Raw genomic sequence first — 15,499 nt, forward strand, 5'->3', positions numbered from 1 at the left:
TGAGGTACAGAATTAGTTTTTAATTAAATTTTTTTGGTTAACTCAAACTGAATCAGTTACAGCAGATTTCTAGTTCCCAGCATGCTTTGCTTCGGACTATGAAAGGAGAATAAATGTTGAAATTATTTGTTATTTTGTCTGATTTTTCATAAGATGCGTATATGGTTTTTTTTTTTTTTTTTTTTTTTGCTATGTTTGGATTTAAAAGTATTTCTGTTATGTCAGAGTTTTTGGTGTTGACCATGTGCAAAAGAATATAACCTGTGGTTAAGTCAAGGATGAGCCAAAATCTAAAACAAAAACAAACAGCGATTTACGTTATTTTCTGTAAAAGTTATAACGGTACTTGTTAATAAAATGATACTCTGTTGTTGTGTTATCGCGTGTGTTCTAGTTTTCTAAATAGTGAGGGGGAAAAAAAACTTTTTCAAAGCATATTTATTAAACCGATTGCTTCACAAAACGAATCACTGTTTGAAAGCTCTTGAAACAACACACGCTGGTGACGCCTGCTGGTCAAAACTGTGTAAATGCAACATACTCTGGCCAAAACAGAGAACAGCTTTTATAAATCTTTTGCAAATGTTTTATTGAAAGTAAAATACATAAAATGCCATATTATAAGTGCCTGTATAATATTTTCATGTTTTAATAATCCAGGGCTCTCAAGTCTCACGCATTCATCGTGAGACACACGTATTTCAACCAGTTCACACGCTCTCAGGCCACACCTTGTATTTCTCACGCTAAGTAAGGCATAACTTATCCCGCTATATAATGTTAATGGACGAGGCGCAGGCTTGCAGGGGGAGTTCATTGCTGTCTTGTTGACAGTTAAATGCCACCTACCAGCAAATATCAGAAATTAGAATTTTTTATTTTCGGGTAAATTACGTGATCCCGCTACAGTAACGTTCGTCACTAGGCAACACGGACGCGCACACACTGGTCGCGGCAAACTGTGGAATCGTCGGTCGCGGGGCTGCCGCTTTCTCTCCCAGTGGAAGCATTTTGTGCAGTTGAGGCGATAGTCGCGTTGCGGTCACGGAGTGGACGTTGCCCTTTGTATTTTCTAAAAACTAACAAAATTAATGCAGTAGGTAACCCCTTTTGTTTTTTTCTTTATTTTACGATTCCTGGACAAAATCACTTGCCTGTGATCAAAGATAGTAAGAGCCGATGTTTGGAAATATAGCCAAATTCTTGCAAGATTATTAGCTCTCCAACAGCTTTAACTAAGTTTTGGCTACTGGAAACTAAGGAAAGCACTAGATAATTGGTAAATCTGGTATATTACCAATAAAATTGGTAAAACAAATTAATTATCATCCAAATAATTTATATATATTTCAAAAATACATTAAATGTATCAACATTGTTGGGAAGGTTATTTTGAAAATGTAATCTGTTACAGATTACAAGTTACCCTATTTAAAATGTAATAAGTAGTGTAACTACTTCAAGTGCTTTAAAAGTAATGCAACTGCTTACATTTGATTACTTTCTAATTACTTTTCTAAAATTCTATGGAATGTTTTCAGCTGTTAATCCTTTTTAAACTTTTAAAGCAGGCAAGTTTAACCTTACAGTAGTACTGAACACTAATTTTTGTGAGACTTACGAAATCCTTCATCACTTTTATGATCATTATACTTTAATTTTAAAGCACAGCCACCGCAAAATCAGACTTTAGCATCTCTTTTTACTTTGAGATCATTCTGAGGTTAAATACAGATTTTTAAAATGATAAGATATAGTTTAATAGCTATGATACCATTTTTTAAATAAAATCCTTGCATGGCTTTGACTGGAAACACTGCCATCTAACAATGCCTTGGACAAAAACAAACAAACAAAAAAAACAAACAAACAAACAAACAAACAAAAAAAACAGTTAATCTTAAAAAAAATAAAGCATATACAATAAACCCAAATTGGAAATAAACGGTTATCAAATAGGCATGTGTTCTGTTCTGTGTCCTAAACTCCTGAAACATTGGTGTCTCATATTTTAGAGCGGTCAGTGCGATTTGGGAAATCAAGTCTGTAAGTGTGTGAAAATATTCAGATGTAATCCCCTTTGTAATCGTTAACATTTTCATAAGTAACTGTAATTTAACTGTACATTGTTTTTCAGTAACTGTAACAAATTAGTTACATTTGTTATTAAATTACATAATTCTATTACTAGTTACTCTAGTTAAGTTCAAGCCTCTACCACTATCATCAAGACATCAAAATGTGCAAAAAAACACTTGCAATAAAAAAAGCCATTCATAAGCTGAAATGCTGAAATGCACAGCTTTACATAGACTACATGCAGAGGGCAAGTTCTGCAATCCTACTGTATGTGTACAGTATTGAGCGCTGCTGTTATGTTCGCTCGTTTGGGGCCTAATTTCTTTTTATCTTTGATCTGTATTTCTGAAATATATAAAACATTTTATTTTATTTCCATTAATTTCACTTTTATCAGATTTACCAGTTGATAAAATTCCTATTTTGTGCTGGTCAATTTTGAACAATAGGTAAAATGTAACTTCTAGAAAAAACTTAAGAGAATTGTGTGGGGCCGAGGAGCCGCTTCTGCAAATATTTGAGTGGCTTCTCCCCTAACAGTAATCTCACTCCAAACTTCTTCCAAAACTTGAGAGCCCTGTAATCTGCAGGCCTTGTTTCTTGTTTTATGGAGGGTTTGTCCAACAGGCCAATAAGAGACTATCAACTACTCTTTCTTTTAATTACATAATTGTCTCATTAAAAAAGTCTACACATTTAAAAAAGTGATCCAAGATCAGGTTAAAACCATAGACACTAATTTAATTAAACGATTCATGAGTTTAATGATTAGGGTCCGCTGAGCACGCAACCTCAACTGCTTTTACAACTACTTAATTATTATTTTTTTTTAAATCAAACTCAAATCGGAAACTGCATCAAATCCATCGATCTTTCGCTAAAAGTGCCCTGTCGGTCTGATCTAGATGGCCCCGGGACGCGATCTGTACCCAGAGGGACCCCTACTGCTCTCCTAACGCCATTTCTCCCCTGCTCCCCCGGAGGTCCGTGCACGCCACATGTGCTAAAACACATATTCAGTTTAGCTCGAACCTGGCCAGCTGTTGTTTTGTTATATGGTTGTTTATATGGTTTTTTAATAAACGTTTTAATTTTAAGAGAATACTGGGACAGGAACAGACTTTGACTAAAGTCTATCCACACTCCAGGGCGAGAGATGGCAACATGCACGCAACTAGCCGGTTTGCAAGCAAGCCGAGTCAAAAAAGAATTGTTGGGTTGTGCGCATGCGCACTGACTACACGGAAGTTTTGAACATCAAGCTTCGTAACTAGTACCTGAAATTTACAGTGTATAATCAGGCAATATTTGTTCTCTACTAATGATCGAAGACAAATTTCTGTTTGGTTTTACTGTTTTTCTATACAACCATAAATACAATAGGTTGACAGGCAAGAATAGGTCAAATGTGGGTCATTTTAGGTCGGCCATAAACACGAAAGCGGTGACAGTTTTTCCGTACACAACAGCGCGAGAGTCGTGCTGCCATGCCACCCGCTGAAGCAGCGCCTAAGAAAAAACACGTTCGTTTCGCTAGGATGGAAGACGGCATTGACCACGACGATCAGGAAGAGGATACGCTTTTCGACAAGCGTCAAGACGTTAAGAAGGGGCTGAAAAGCGCTCTGAAGGGGGGTAAAGGGGTACTGAACCCTGGGTCTGATCAGGTTGCTGTAGTTCGTCCCGGACGAAGCCAGCGCAATACTGGAGCGTTCTGGCGATGGCTGGTCAGCCTTGCGCTTTGCGCATCGTTTCTCGGGCTGGTAGGTCTGTATGTTCGGTTAGTTTGTTGTTAAATGGAAAATAAGACTCTCATATAAAAAACATAACATTTTATATATGTAGATATTGACCTGAGTCTGTGTTAGAATTGAAAATTGATGTTAGAAATCATTGTTTTGGCAATTTCCTGGCCTGGTATCCTCGTGAAACAGGATTATTTGCATAAGATGCCAGACAAGTTAGCAGTCGTGTAACAGGGCTGACAGGTTAATCTTGGCCTGGGTACAGTGATTCCAGGATAATGCTATGATATTTTCACATGAAGATACTGTTTGGTTACCATATTCACGTGCCATGGAGTATATTACCTAGTATGTGCAAGGTACCTGATTACCGTGGTATTAGCATGGTACTATGCAAACAAGACCATGTACACAGTAGTTAAGTTTAGTAATGCAGTACTACACATCCCACAATATTAAAGTGTGATTAGTAGAAAAGTTGCAGAAATGTCTCTTCTAAAGAACATTGTTTTGAGCAATTAGATCTAATCTCCTCAGGAATCATGATTTATTCACTATAAGTACCTTCATATATATATATATATAATATTTATGTATTTGTTTATATGGTATATTTATAGGGAATGGCCATCTCTGTATTGGGCCCTACCTTTGAAGACCTGGCTATCAATGTCAACAAGAACATCAGTAATTTATCCTATATATTCGTGGGTCGTTCATCGGGATACATCGGAGGTTCCCTGTTAGGAGGGATCCTGTTTGACTGTGTGAATCCCCACCTGCTTTTGGGTAAGGCCCACCGACTCCACAGGAAAAAAAAAGACTTCGTGTTAATTGAAAGAGCCATTTTAATATTTAACTTCTGTAAATCATTTACTTATGAAAGTGTTTTATAACTGATTACACCAACATAATGCAAAGGTTACAGGTTTGGGGAATCTGCAGTCCTTACACTATCACCTGATTAAGCTGATTAACCCTTAATCTAACGCAAAGATTTTAGAACAGAATTTTAAAGAGAAATGAAAAGCACAGAAAGGGCAAAATAAAGAGAAGCCTACAGAAAAGCAGATTAAATTGCCCAATAAATCATCCCTGTTACTCTTCTACAAGCTATCATGTATGAGTTTAGTGACTGTTGTCGGAGAAGCCATGTTTCATTGTTTATGTTTTGTGTTAGGACCCCACAGATTTGTAGATTTATTTAGCTGAAATGTTTTAGAAACTTAAAGTCATATCATTTACAGGACACTTGTCAGTAGTACAGTGGAGTATGTTCTCCCCCCTTTTTTGTAGTTAAAATATGTTTATTTATTTTTTTGTTTGGATATAAAGTATGATTAATTCATTGCTCACAGCTGATTTATATCTGCAGGCTTCTCGTTGTTAATCACAGCATTTGGGATGTCTGGTACTCCTTTCTGTAAAAAGGCTTGGCTGCTCACTGTTTTGATGTCCGGTGTGGGGGTGTCAATGGGAGTTTTAGATACAGGTAAGATACGTACCTGGTGTCATAATTTATGAATTTATTAATTTTAGTAAAAAAAAAAATGCAAATATAAACTTTTATAGGCGCTATTGTAATGGAGTTTCTGGTTGTCAACAGGCGGTAATGTTCTCATACTGAATACATGGGGAGAACAAGCTGGACCTCACCTGCAGGCTCTGCATTTTAGCTTTGCTGCTGGAGCCTTTGTCTCTCCAATCATAGCCAAGCTGCTTTTCGGCCACGGTTCCGACAATGCCTCCAGTTACAGTACTGGTCTGCCATTATCCATTTCAACGAGCACTACTCTAACATCCATGACGGCCTACTTTGTGATTGGTGCTTTTGTTTTATTGGTGTCACTCATCTTTTTTCTGTACTCCTGCACTTCCCCCAACTCAGATAAGACAAAAACACCTTCAGGAAAGCAGCTGTTCTCCAAACGCCATAACATACTCATATTCCTGCTGTCCTTGTTCTTTTTTTTCTATGTTGGAAGTGAGGTGGCGTATGGTTCCTTTATATTCACCTATGGCAAGGACTATGTTCATATGAAGCCAGCTGAGGCAGCAGGACTGAATTCACTCTTCTGGGGAACGTTCGCAGCCGGTCGTGGTCTGGCCATATTCTTTGCAGCTTGTCTGCACCCAGGCATCCTGATCTTACTGAGTCTAGTGGGCACCACAGTTTCTGCGCTCCTGCTGTGTCTTTTTAGCCGAAATTCCCCTATGCTCTGGACGTGCACTGCTATATATGGTGTCTCTATGTCTACCACCTTTCCAAGTGGAATTTCATGGGTTGAGCAGTACACGACTGTGACAGGGCGGTCAGCTGCAGTGTTTGTGGTGGGTGCAGCTCTTGGAGAAATGGTTCTGCCAGCTCTGCTGGGCTTCTTACTGGGGCAGTTGCAGGATCAGCCATTGCTGATGTACCTGGCACTTGGCACATCTACCTTTACTTCTATCTTGTTCCCCGTCTTGTACAAATTAGCGTCACCAGGAGGGGACGCCACTTTGCGGAAAACACCAGGGAAACGTACCAAGGATACTGATGACAGTGAGTACAGCCAAGCACTGCTGGACAATGCGGAGGAAGAAGAGGAGCAGGAAAATGAAAGTGAAGCTGACCAGTGGAATGATGCAGACTTTGAGGTGATAGAGATGGATGATGCCAGCCTATTGAGCTCTCCTTCTAAAGCCTCAGTGCCACCTGATGTTGCAGCCAGTGCACTTGCTGCCCAATCAGTGGCCGCCCCATTGTCGGCACCCTCGAGAGACCCCACAACCCTGGCCTCTCTGTCTAACACATTGCCCTTCTCCACAGACTCTCCCAGACGCAAGCTATTAATGTCCCTCAACAGGGAGAAGAAAGACTAATATGTTGCCCAATGAGGTCACAAACTTCAGCCTTTAGCCAGGAACTGAGAAGTGGCTGCTTTTTTTTTTCCTTTGGTGAAAAGATCACACTAGCCAGTTGTTTTGGTACTTTCTAAATGACAACAGCATGTTTGATGTTCATTACATAAAACCCACACCAAGCCTTCCTGCTCTCCACTGTACAGGATTATCTTGAAGTGTAATTAGCATATTGTATATTAATTGAGAATTGTCCTGTTATTTCAGATCAGCCCAATTATTGGACACCACCGTATACTAGGATTATTATAGGATATTGAACTATATCTCTCCTCTGATTTGCCTCAGATTTGCTCTCATATGTTGTTGTTGATTAATTGACTATAAAGTATTTTGTACAATGGTAACCAGCACCATTCACTAGTTCATGAAATTCTGCATTTTTTTTGTCAGAATGAATGTACAAAATTACATTAATAATACTTTGATGCTGAAGTCCTTGCCTTTCATGTTTACAAAATATTTATTTTCTTTTTTCAAATCATACTGAATGATTGTCGACTAATAAATATTAACACATTATGGTTTAAATTTGTCCTGAAAAACCTTAAGTGACATGGTCATTTCTGTTGGTCATTTTGGGGAGCCCTTTTTATCATGACTTGATGATCTTATGTGTTTGAGGCCACACTCAACATGACTGTATAAACATCAAATATCTACAGTGCAGCTGTTTGGACACGGCCCGTGATTAGAGACAGGAGGGGGTGTTCTGCTGTCCTCAAATTGAACAGCAGGGACACTGGGCATCTTTTATTGGGTTTTGAGTCAGTAGTAAAGTCTCATTACTATCCCAAGTTATTGTAACTGTGACCTTATTTTCATATCACCTGTAAATTGTTAGTGTTTTACTGACTGTTCCACAGGTGCATGTGTAATAATTGTTTATGTATGACTGAAGCATGAAAAACATTGTTTAAACCCTTACCAATAAAGATCTGTAGAGCTTACAGCATAACCCAAGATGTAAAAAACAAGACATATTTTGATAGAAACAAGCATTTGTTAAATACATTGAATTTTATTATATCAATATTAAATCTCCACCCACAAATGTTTTTTTTTTTTAAAAAACAAAAAAACAAAAAAAAACAAAAGCACCTTAAATTTTTTTACAAGTTTACAAAAACATAGGTTATGTAGCTCTGGTAGGTAGCATAGGTCAGTAACAATGTCTGGTTTCAAATAGAGAAAGCATTAGAAAAGTATTTTAAAAGAACAATTGTGCACGCAGACAATATATACTTCTCAAACGTATTGCAGAAGTCTTAAGTTAAGGCTGATTCTGACCTGCTTGTCCTCAGACTTGCTTCTGTAGAGAATGGACAGACATAAAACTTCCCAGCACATACATGTGAAAAAAAAGTAGATTTCTCTCTCAGTGTTCATAAACAGAATTTTGGATAATCATATGCAAGGTTTATTTACAAAAGACTGATCTAACAAAAGAGGGGGAAAATCATTGGAGTCCACAAGCTCCACAAGAAATACAGCCAGAACTGAATATTCTCCATTTACAAATTGCTACAGCACATAAAGGTTCAGTTTAGAGAGGATTATGCTGTAAATGTCTGACTTGTCAGTCTGTGGAAATGTAACCATTTAATGAACACTCAAAAGACAACCACCAAGCAAATCCAAACACAGTGCATCAAAATCATCTTCCTCTTGTCTGTATTTAAGGCCTCTTTAGTCCCACTGCACTGCAGTACCACACAAAGTCAAACAGTATAAGATAGAAACTCTAAGAACACACAAAAAAAGCACCTTTTAAACTATTATACATAGAAATTGTGCTGAATAGCACAGTGTTTAGCACCAGAGTAAAATGAAAGGGGGACAGACTGCTGGACTATCAGAACTGTTCCAGCAGCTGGCGAAGATATGGTCCCCGGGAAAGTTGCCGATTAACACGAGACAATTTGTAGAGTATAGGGCAGTCCAATGAGACGCATGGCACCTGACGCTCCGCACTCCCACTGCAACTTCTACAGACCTGTCAATAAAAATCACAGCAGAAGAACATAAAAGACTGACATGTGACAAACATCAAACATGTGACCTCTAGTCTCATGTAGCCAGAATTTTGACTAAACACTTTTGACTTCACACAAAACACGTTTCAAAAAGTAGAGAAAAACAACAACACAGTGTTCGATCAAATCTCCACACCAGAAATATTAGATCCAAACCTGGGGCACCAGATCCTGTTAGAAAATATCGGTTTTGTCTAATATCTGAACAACTAGTCAACATAGTTGTTTAATACTTAAAACCCATAACAGTAAGTCTTGTCTGGCAAGAAGTTGACTTAGGCCCGTTCTTTGTACCTCGCTTAATAAATCTCTGGCTAATTTGGTTCTTCAAAAATGTTAGAGGATTCGATTAAAATATCTGTATTAAATTGTCTGAGATCACTTTGTGTTGACGTTCATCGGAAAGGGCCGATATATCAATTCTTAAAACGAAGATCAGCAATGCAGTGACTGGCTGGCGGCAAGACAGCAACATAATCGCATCATATAATTAAGATCAAGGAAACAGCCAGGTAGGTAAAATGACTTAAAAGTCCTAATAAATAAATAAAACATGTTTTTAAAAGACTCCCAATTGTTTTTCAGCATTTAAAGTATTTGCATAGGCTTTGCATTTTTCAAATCTCAAAAGTATTGTAATTAGCAATTCATTTAATTTTATTGTGGATTTGTTATACATGACAACAGCAGGTTTGAGCTAACGGACCTATTGCTGTGACAGCAACTCCAGGATGAGCTTCAAAGAATCGAACAATCCTGGATCATGTCAAATCATGAACAATACAATCCAGCTAACTGAGTAATCCGCGTACAAATAAAAATAGGCTCCTGAAAACGAAGTAATAATACTGATTAAGTAATGATTAAAAAAAATTGGCAAAGTTTATTGAATAATCTCAGTTGCTTGCGTTTCACTTCGTCTGACCAGCAAAAATCCAACAAGTGTTATTATACCACAAGCAATAGCAATGGAAAATGGCGGCTTCACAACACGATCCTGTGATGTTAAAAACATTGACATGGAGATGTTCCCTTATCTCTTACTCATGAAGACAAATATCCCTTAAACCACTCAATCATAAGAATAAACAATAATGGAAAAATATCATATAATACTATAATGACCAGTTAATTAATGAATCAGTTTAAATGTATTATTCTAAATTAATATATGATAAAATAGAATAATAAGTGATTAAATGATAAATGAGAATAAGTGAATGAATGAATGAATAAATGACTACATTAATATAAAAGAATGTAAGAACAACTATGGTTTAAAATGTTTAATAACAACAACAACAACAACAACAACAACAACAACAACAATAATAATAATAATAATAATAACTATGGTTGCTCTCTTGAAGTAACACACAAACAGGATGCTACAAAGATTTCTAAGATCATTCAACCATCAAATGAACTTGCAGACCAAAAGCTGATGTGTCAGGCTGCAGGAAACTCAAATTTATAACAAAAAGAGACGTTTCTTCAGCACTGCCATTTCAGCAAATAAAATACATGAAACTGACATGGTTTTTAACTTAAATCATTTGACGGTCAGCAGCAAATACACCAATAAATAAAGTGAAATGAAAAAAGTATTTGTATAATTGAATGTATTTAATTATTGCAGGTTTGCTTCTTATATTACCCTTTGTTTGTATTCATTTTAAAGAACACAAAACGTTTGATTTCACATACATTACAGCATACATGTACAATTTACTAACAAAATCTAAACGTATGATTTTCATGAAACAACATTAAATTAAATTGCTTATTTTAACAGCCACACATTTCTTTAAATAAACCCTATTTATGTAAAATGTAGAAACTGTGGTGACAGAATGATTGTGTCAAGGGGCTTTTATTGTGAGAACCACCCACAAGGACAGTTAGACACAGTCTTACTGATATGCAAACTGATCATTTTGTTTTTACCTCTCAATTTAGGGTTTTCTAAAATGTTTTATTTACATGCAGAGTTACACTGTGGTATAATCTACTATACAGAAAACATCTAAAAACAGTAAACTTTGTGGTCAGAAATTGTCTCCATTAAAAAGTAATAAATACAGTAACCTTGAAAAATGCAGCAGAACATCTGCTTATGGATATCTTGCTAGTGTAAAACCTGATGATTCTTAATTAGTAATTAGTTCTTCAAAAGTGCTCATTTATCAATCCAGTCAGTTTATCATTCAAGCAGGCTTAAATAAAACAGCTTAGTCCTAGATTCTGTATAAAGCCAACTTAAAGACAATTAATCAGGGATGCTTTCCCAAAAGCAAATATGGTCGCAAGTTCCATTGTTAACAATAGAGTTTAGCAGAACTTGCTAATAATGCTTTTGGGAAATGCACCCCATCAGAATCAGACAATCAATGATCAAACTACGGCATTCTATGGCCTTCTAAGACTAAGACAACATGAACTCTTACCTTTAGTAGCTGGTCTTGCTGGCTTTCCCAAAGTCGCAAGTCTTGGTGTAGGTGGACAGCAACATGTTGGGGTTCAGCCCGACAACGTTCACACACTCCTAGCTGTGTCAGCTCATCACAAACCGGGCAATGCAGCGTTGTGAAGTACTGAGAGATGGTGCCTTTTCTTGTGCCCTCCTCCCCGCCTCCACCCACAGAGCTCCAGGCCTTCTGTACCTATGCAGTGAATAACACCACAGACAGACAGGCAGATCTTCATTGGAAATGTCTTTTTGTTTATCTGTGCTTTTATAAATGCAGTTTTTGGTGAAGCAGTTTTTTGGATAATAAAATATGTTCTCCAATTTGTATATGCAGAGTCAATTATTTAATTGAATTTCATTCCTAATAAATAAATAAGTTATATAAACAGTGAGGTTCTGCTCTGCTATCAGCACAAGCTCTATTAGTTACTAGACTGGTATGGCTGCAGTAACTGCAGTATTTGGGAAATCGGTCATTTTATTTAAATATCAAAAGGGCATAGACATGATATTAGGGAGAAGAACTCGTTTATATAGTTAAATGCAAAACTTGTGCCATTCTGTTTGAGCATTCAGCCCAGCTTGATAGAGCAACACTTGCTCAAGCAATATTTGAGAACCAGACAGCTATTCAGAAGAGTTAACGTACTGATGGTTTACTTACAGTTGTCTCGAAAAAGTATTTTAATATGTAAAACATTACACATTTGCAGTATTATAACCTACCACCAGATGGTGCCTTTATATTAGTATGCTAGTATATTTCAGTAACAAAGGTACAAGAACTAGTCATATATACAAGCATTTATGGTAAATGATGTTTCAGTCTTAAGCGTAACGATTTATATTCTGCATATACTAAAAGACAAAATGACAAATAACTAACCCTTGGCAACTCGTGGTACCAGCTGAACACATCTACTCCAATCAGGTTGCAAATTCGTGCGAGCGGTGGCAAGATCTGCTTGGTGATGTAGTAGGTTGTATTGAGGCGCAGGTTGGGGTCCTGCAGTACCTCTATAGGACGCCGAACCAGCTGTATGAGCGGCACTCCTGGCATCCCGTACACGATCACGTATGGCACACGCTCACCCACACGTGGCTCTAAACGTCGATCATATGCCATCATACGCCTGAAAGACAGGAGGGGAAATGTTTTATTTTTTTTTTTAAGTAAAATAATAATAAATTATTGGACAGCAATTTTTGTTATTTTAAAGCATTTGGATTCAGTCTGGATAGAGAACACATGAACAGCAGCAATATGAACAAATAACAGAATTGCCCCTCAACTACAAATCTAATTTCAGCATCTGTTAATGGGCGTGTTGCTAGGCAGCAGCCGCAGATACAGTAAGGCAGTCCTGCAGTATGCAGACAATAAACTGTCTGGAAAAACAGACATATATTACAATGTGTAAACCTGATATCACCCACCAAAAATGATTAACAACAGAGCACACTTTGTAATTTTCTACAAGTTAGAAAGTCCCTAGATTATTATTTAATATGGGGGGTTTCCTCAATTTCCATGCAAAAATTCTTAGTGGCTTTTTCCTCCCTGACAACAGCAAAAGCCAACAGTCTCGTGCAGGCTACAAAGGAGCATTTCATTTGATTGGATCTACTGCAATGCTGCAAATGCTCTGGAAATACAAATGCAAAAATGTTGGTTATTCCAATCAAGCACTTTGAATCGAGAAATCAAATTTAGAGTTGACTCTCCATCAATAGTCTCATTCTCTCTTTTGCAACATTTTTTTTCTTTGTTTCCCTATATTTACATCATTTAATGAGGTGAAGTAGAGAGAGGAAAAAAAAAAAAGAAAAAAAAAAAAAGAAACACTGTAGATCAGATTACTACAGATAACTGTCAAAATAACAAAAATCAATTATATTTTATGTTTTTCAAATTCTGCAAATATCCAGCAACTCCTCACATTCAACTTTAGCACAGTTTTTGCTGGTAAGGCAAGATAATGTATGTTTATTTGCATAGCACATTACCTACACACTGGTATTTCAGTTTAGCTTCAATTAGGCTTGGTGTTCATAATAAATGAAAAAATGTTTCTAATGAATACAACTATATATAGAATACAATTAAATATATGCTTTCATACCCAAATTGTTGTTTTGTTTATTGTTCAATTTGAAAGATTTTTGGCCAGTGAGGGTGGAGAAGAAAAGATGTGTTAACTGTAGATATCTCTTAAGATCTCAAAATTAACTTGGCATTGTCCCACCTTTTCAAATACATGTACTTTCTTACCTGGTGAGTTCCAGAGCAGGGACACAGGCCCCTGGTCGGTACGATCCGCTGCCACGGTACTCTTTGGCAAAAATGAGGTCTTGCATGCTGGCTTTGGCCTCTAGCACCTTCACACACTGCCGCTGCACGTACTGCTTGACCTGGCTGATGTCACGTGACTCAAAAAGCAGCTTCAGAGATCGCTCCAGAATCTAACAAAATAGAACTTCATTCATTAACCTCAATTGCACCCGGTTAAGAAACACCGCACTGCAACTGCAATGTGAATGACAGGTGGAGCAAAACAATATCAAGTGATTGAGATTATTAAGAATAATTTTGGAAAGCTAGATACCTTGGCAACAGCAGGGCAGCCATCACGACGTACAGTTTCAATGCCTTTGGCGTCAAAGACTGGGTTTTTCTGATCCAAGCTCTCATACATGTATCCAACATAACGCTTCTTAGTCTGTAACACGCATGGGAGGTACACCTACCCAAACACACAAGAATGCAGACAGACAAAATTGGAATACAGCAATCACGTGGCTTAAAAGAGCATGGGTATAAGAGTATACTTGTAGACAAACCACATATCCAAACCACTTCACAAACCTTCTCAAACTTCAATTTGACAGGTTTAGGGTTGGTGGCAGTGACAGCCTCTGCAATTTCATTACCAATCTTAAATGCCTGTTCCTTGGTTGCTCCTTTCAACAACACAAACATACTAAAAGAGAGAGAGACATGGGTATCAGATAAGATTCTAAGCAGCCACAAAACAACAAATTTCCACTGACAAGCAATTTGTCTGTTTACACTGAATGCAAAACTACTGCACAATAAAATGTTTATGTTCAAGTGTCTGCTGATTATTGAACACTAAGTTATATTAACTTGAGTTCTGCTCAGAAAACACTCACATTTCAGACAGGGAAGGCAGCAGAAAAATTAAAATTGTACTGCATTTGGCCCACCACAACAATAAACAAAGTTTTAGAGGGAGACAGCATCTCCACAGCACTTATTAACCTGGTAATATTATAATGCTTACCTATCATGTAAGAAAAAGGTCTGTAAATCAAACTGAATGAGTCAAAATGGAAATAATGGACTGATACAAAAAATTAACATACCCGCTTGGTCAGCAACATTGTAAGTCACATCTACATTGAAATTAACTAATTGAGCCTGTGTTTATTTCTCTACCTGTCTGTATCTCCATAGACAACACGCGCTCCCCACTTCTTCGTGTCATTGACCATCTTTATGGCTCTCTCCAAAGTCTCTCGGGCCTTGTGCACAATGCTGTCACCTACCTGGTGTGTGAGGAGAGAGACAGAAAATTTTCAGTTTTTTTTTTTTGGCAACATAGCAAATCACACACACGCAAACTGCATTAGGTCACCGCCTGAGGTTCAATGTAAAATTTGGATGTAAATGTAAAGACACGATTTTAAATGAAATATATTTTTTATATGCAAATTGTGCATACAACATACCAATTAAGAAAGACTGGCCCTTCCAGTCAAATATCAAGTGGAAACCTAAAATTATATATTACACACAAGCATTCCAAATCCAAAATCAGCAACACTTCAGATTAGGGAACACTATTCACTATTACCTAGTTGCTTATTAACTAGTGTTTCTTGAATTTACTGCACAAAGCCAAATTTTGCTCAAAAATGTATATTAGTGTACTTAAAAAAAAAACAAAAACAAACAAACAAAAAAAAACTAAAAGGTGATCAAGCTTTTTATTATCATAACAATTAATGGTTATATGGTTAATGGCTTTTTCTTCCTGCCTGTGATCAAATATGTCATGCAACTCATTTTTGGGTTGCAACCATTCAGTTCAGAACCACCAATTCAAAATGTAAAAAGTTACAGTATGTACCTCAACGCTGGGCATACGTCCTGAGAAGTTGGCAGCAGTGTAACCAAATGTGACATTAGCAATAAGTTTAAGGCCATGCTGCCTGGCATCTAGCAGACGTAATAGAGCTTTGTC

At 37.2% G+C, this 15,499-nt stretch overlaps 2 protein-coding genes across 3 annotated transcripts in view; one reads left to right on the forward strand and one right to left on the reverse strand.

Annotated features, from left to right (window-relative positions):
- Positions 1–3,308: 3,308 nt before the first annotated feature.
- Positions 3,309–7,675, forward strand: mfsd4b (major facilitator superfamily domain containing 4B). 2 transcript variants are annotated; one of them, XM_051137782.1, is made up of 4 exons: positions 3,309–3,842; positions 4,445–4,613; positions 5,200–5,316; positions 5,431–7,675. In XM_051137782.1, the coding sequence occupies exons 1-4, from the start codon at positions 3,567–3,569 to the stop codon at positions 6,684–6,686; spliced, it is 1,818 nt and encodes a 605-aa protein (XP_050993739.1). In that variant the 5' UTR covers positions 3,309–3,566; the 3' UTR covers positions 6,687–7,675. The 2 variants fall into 2 exon arrangements, with proteins under 2 accessions (XP_050993739.1, XP_050993740.1); XM_051137783.1 differs by having other exon boundaries at positions 3,726–3,846.
- Positions 7,676–8,082: 407 nt separating this feature from the next.
- The window catches only part of rev3l (REV3 like, DNA directed polymerase zeta catalytic subunit), a 57,968-nt gene continuing 50,551 nt past the window's right edge, over positions 8,083–15,499 (reverse strand). Inside the window, 8 exon segments of the mRNA XM_051137781.1 lie at positions 8,083–8,721; positions 11,209–11,424; positions 12,118–12,364; positions 13,504–13,694; positions 13,838–13,975; positions 14,098–14,212; positions 14,692–14,801; positions 15,386–15,499. The exon segment at positions 15,386–15,499 is cut by the window's right edge and continues 93 nt beyond it. Coding sequence (XP_050993738.1) covers positions 8,581–8,721; positions 11,209–11,424; positions 12,118–12,364; positions 13,504–13,694; positions 13,838–13,975; positions 14,098–14,212; positions 14,692–14,801; positions 15,386–15,499 — 1,272 coding nt within the window. The 3' untranslated portion in view covers positions 8,083–8,580.

Source organism: Labeo rohita, chromosome 20 (genome assembly GCF_022985175.1).
Source record: "Labeo rohita strain BAU-BD-2019 chromosome 20, IGBB_LRoh.1.0, whole genome shotgun sequence".
NCBI classification, from domain to species: domain Eukaryota; kingdom Metazoa; phylum Chordata; class Actinopteri; order Cypriniformes; family Cyprinidae; genus Labeo; species Labeo rohita.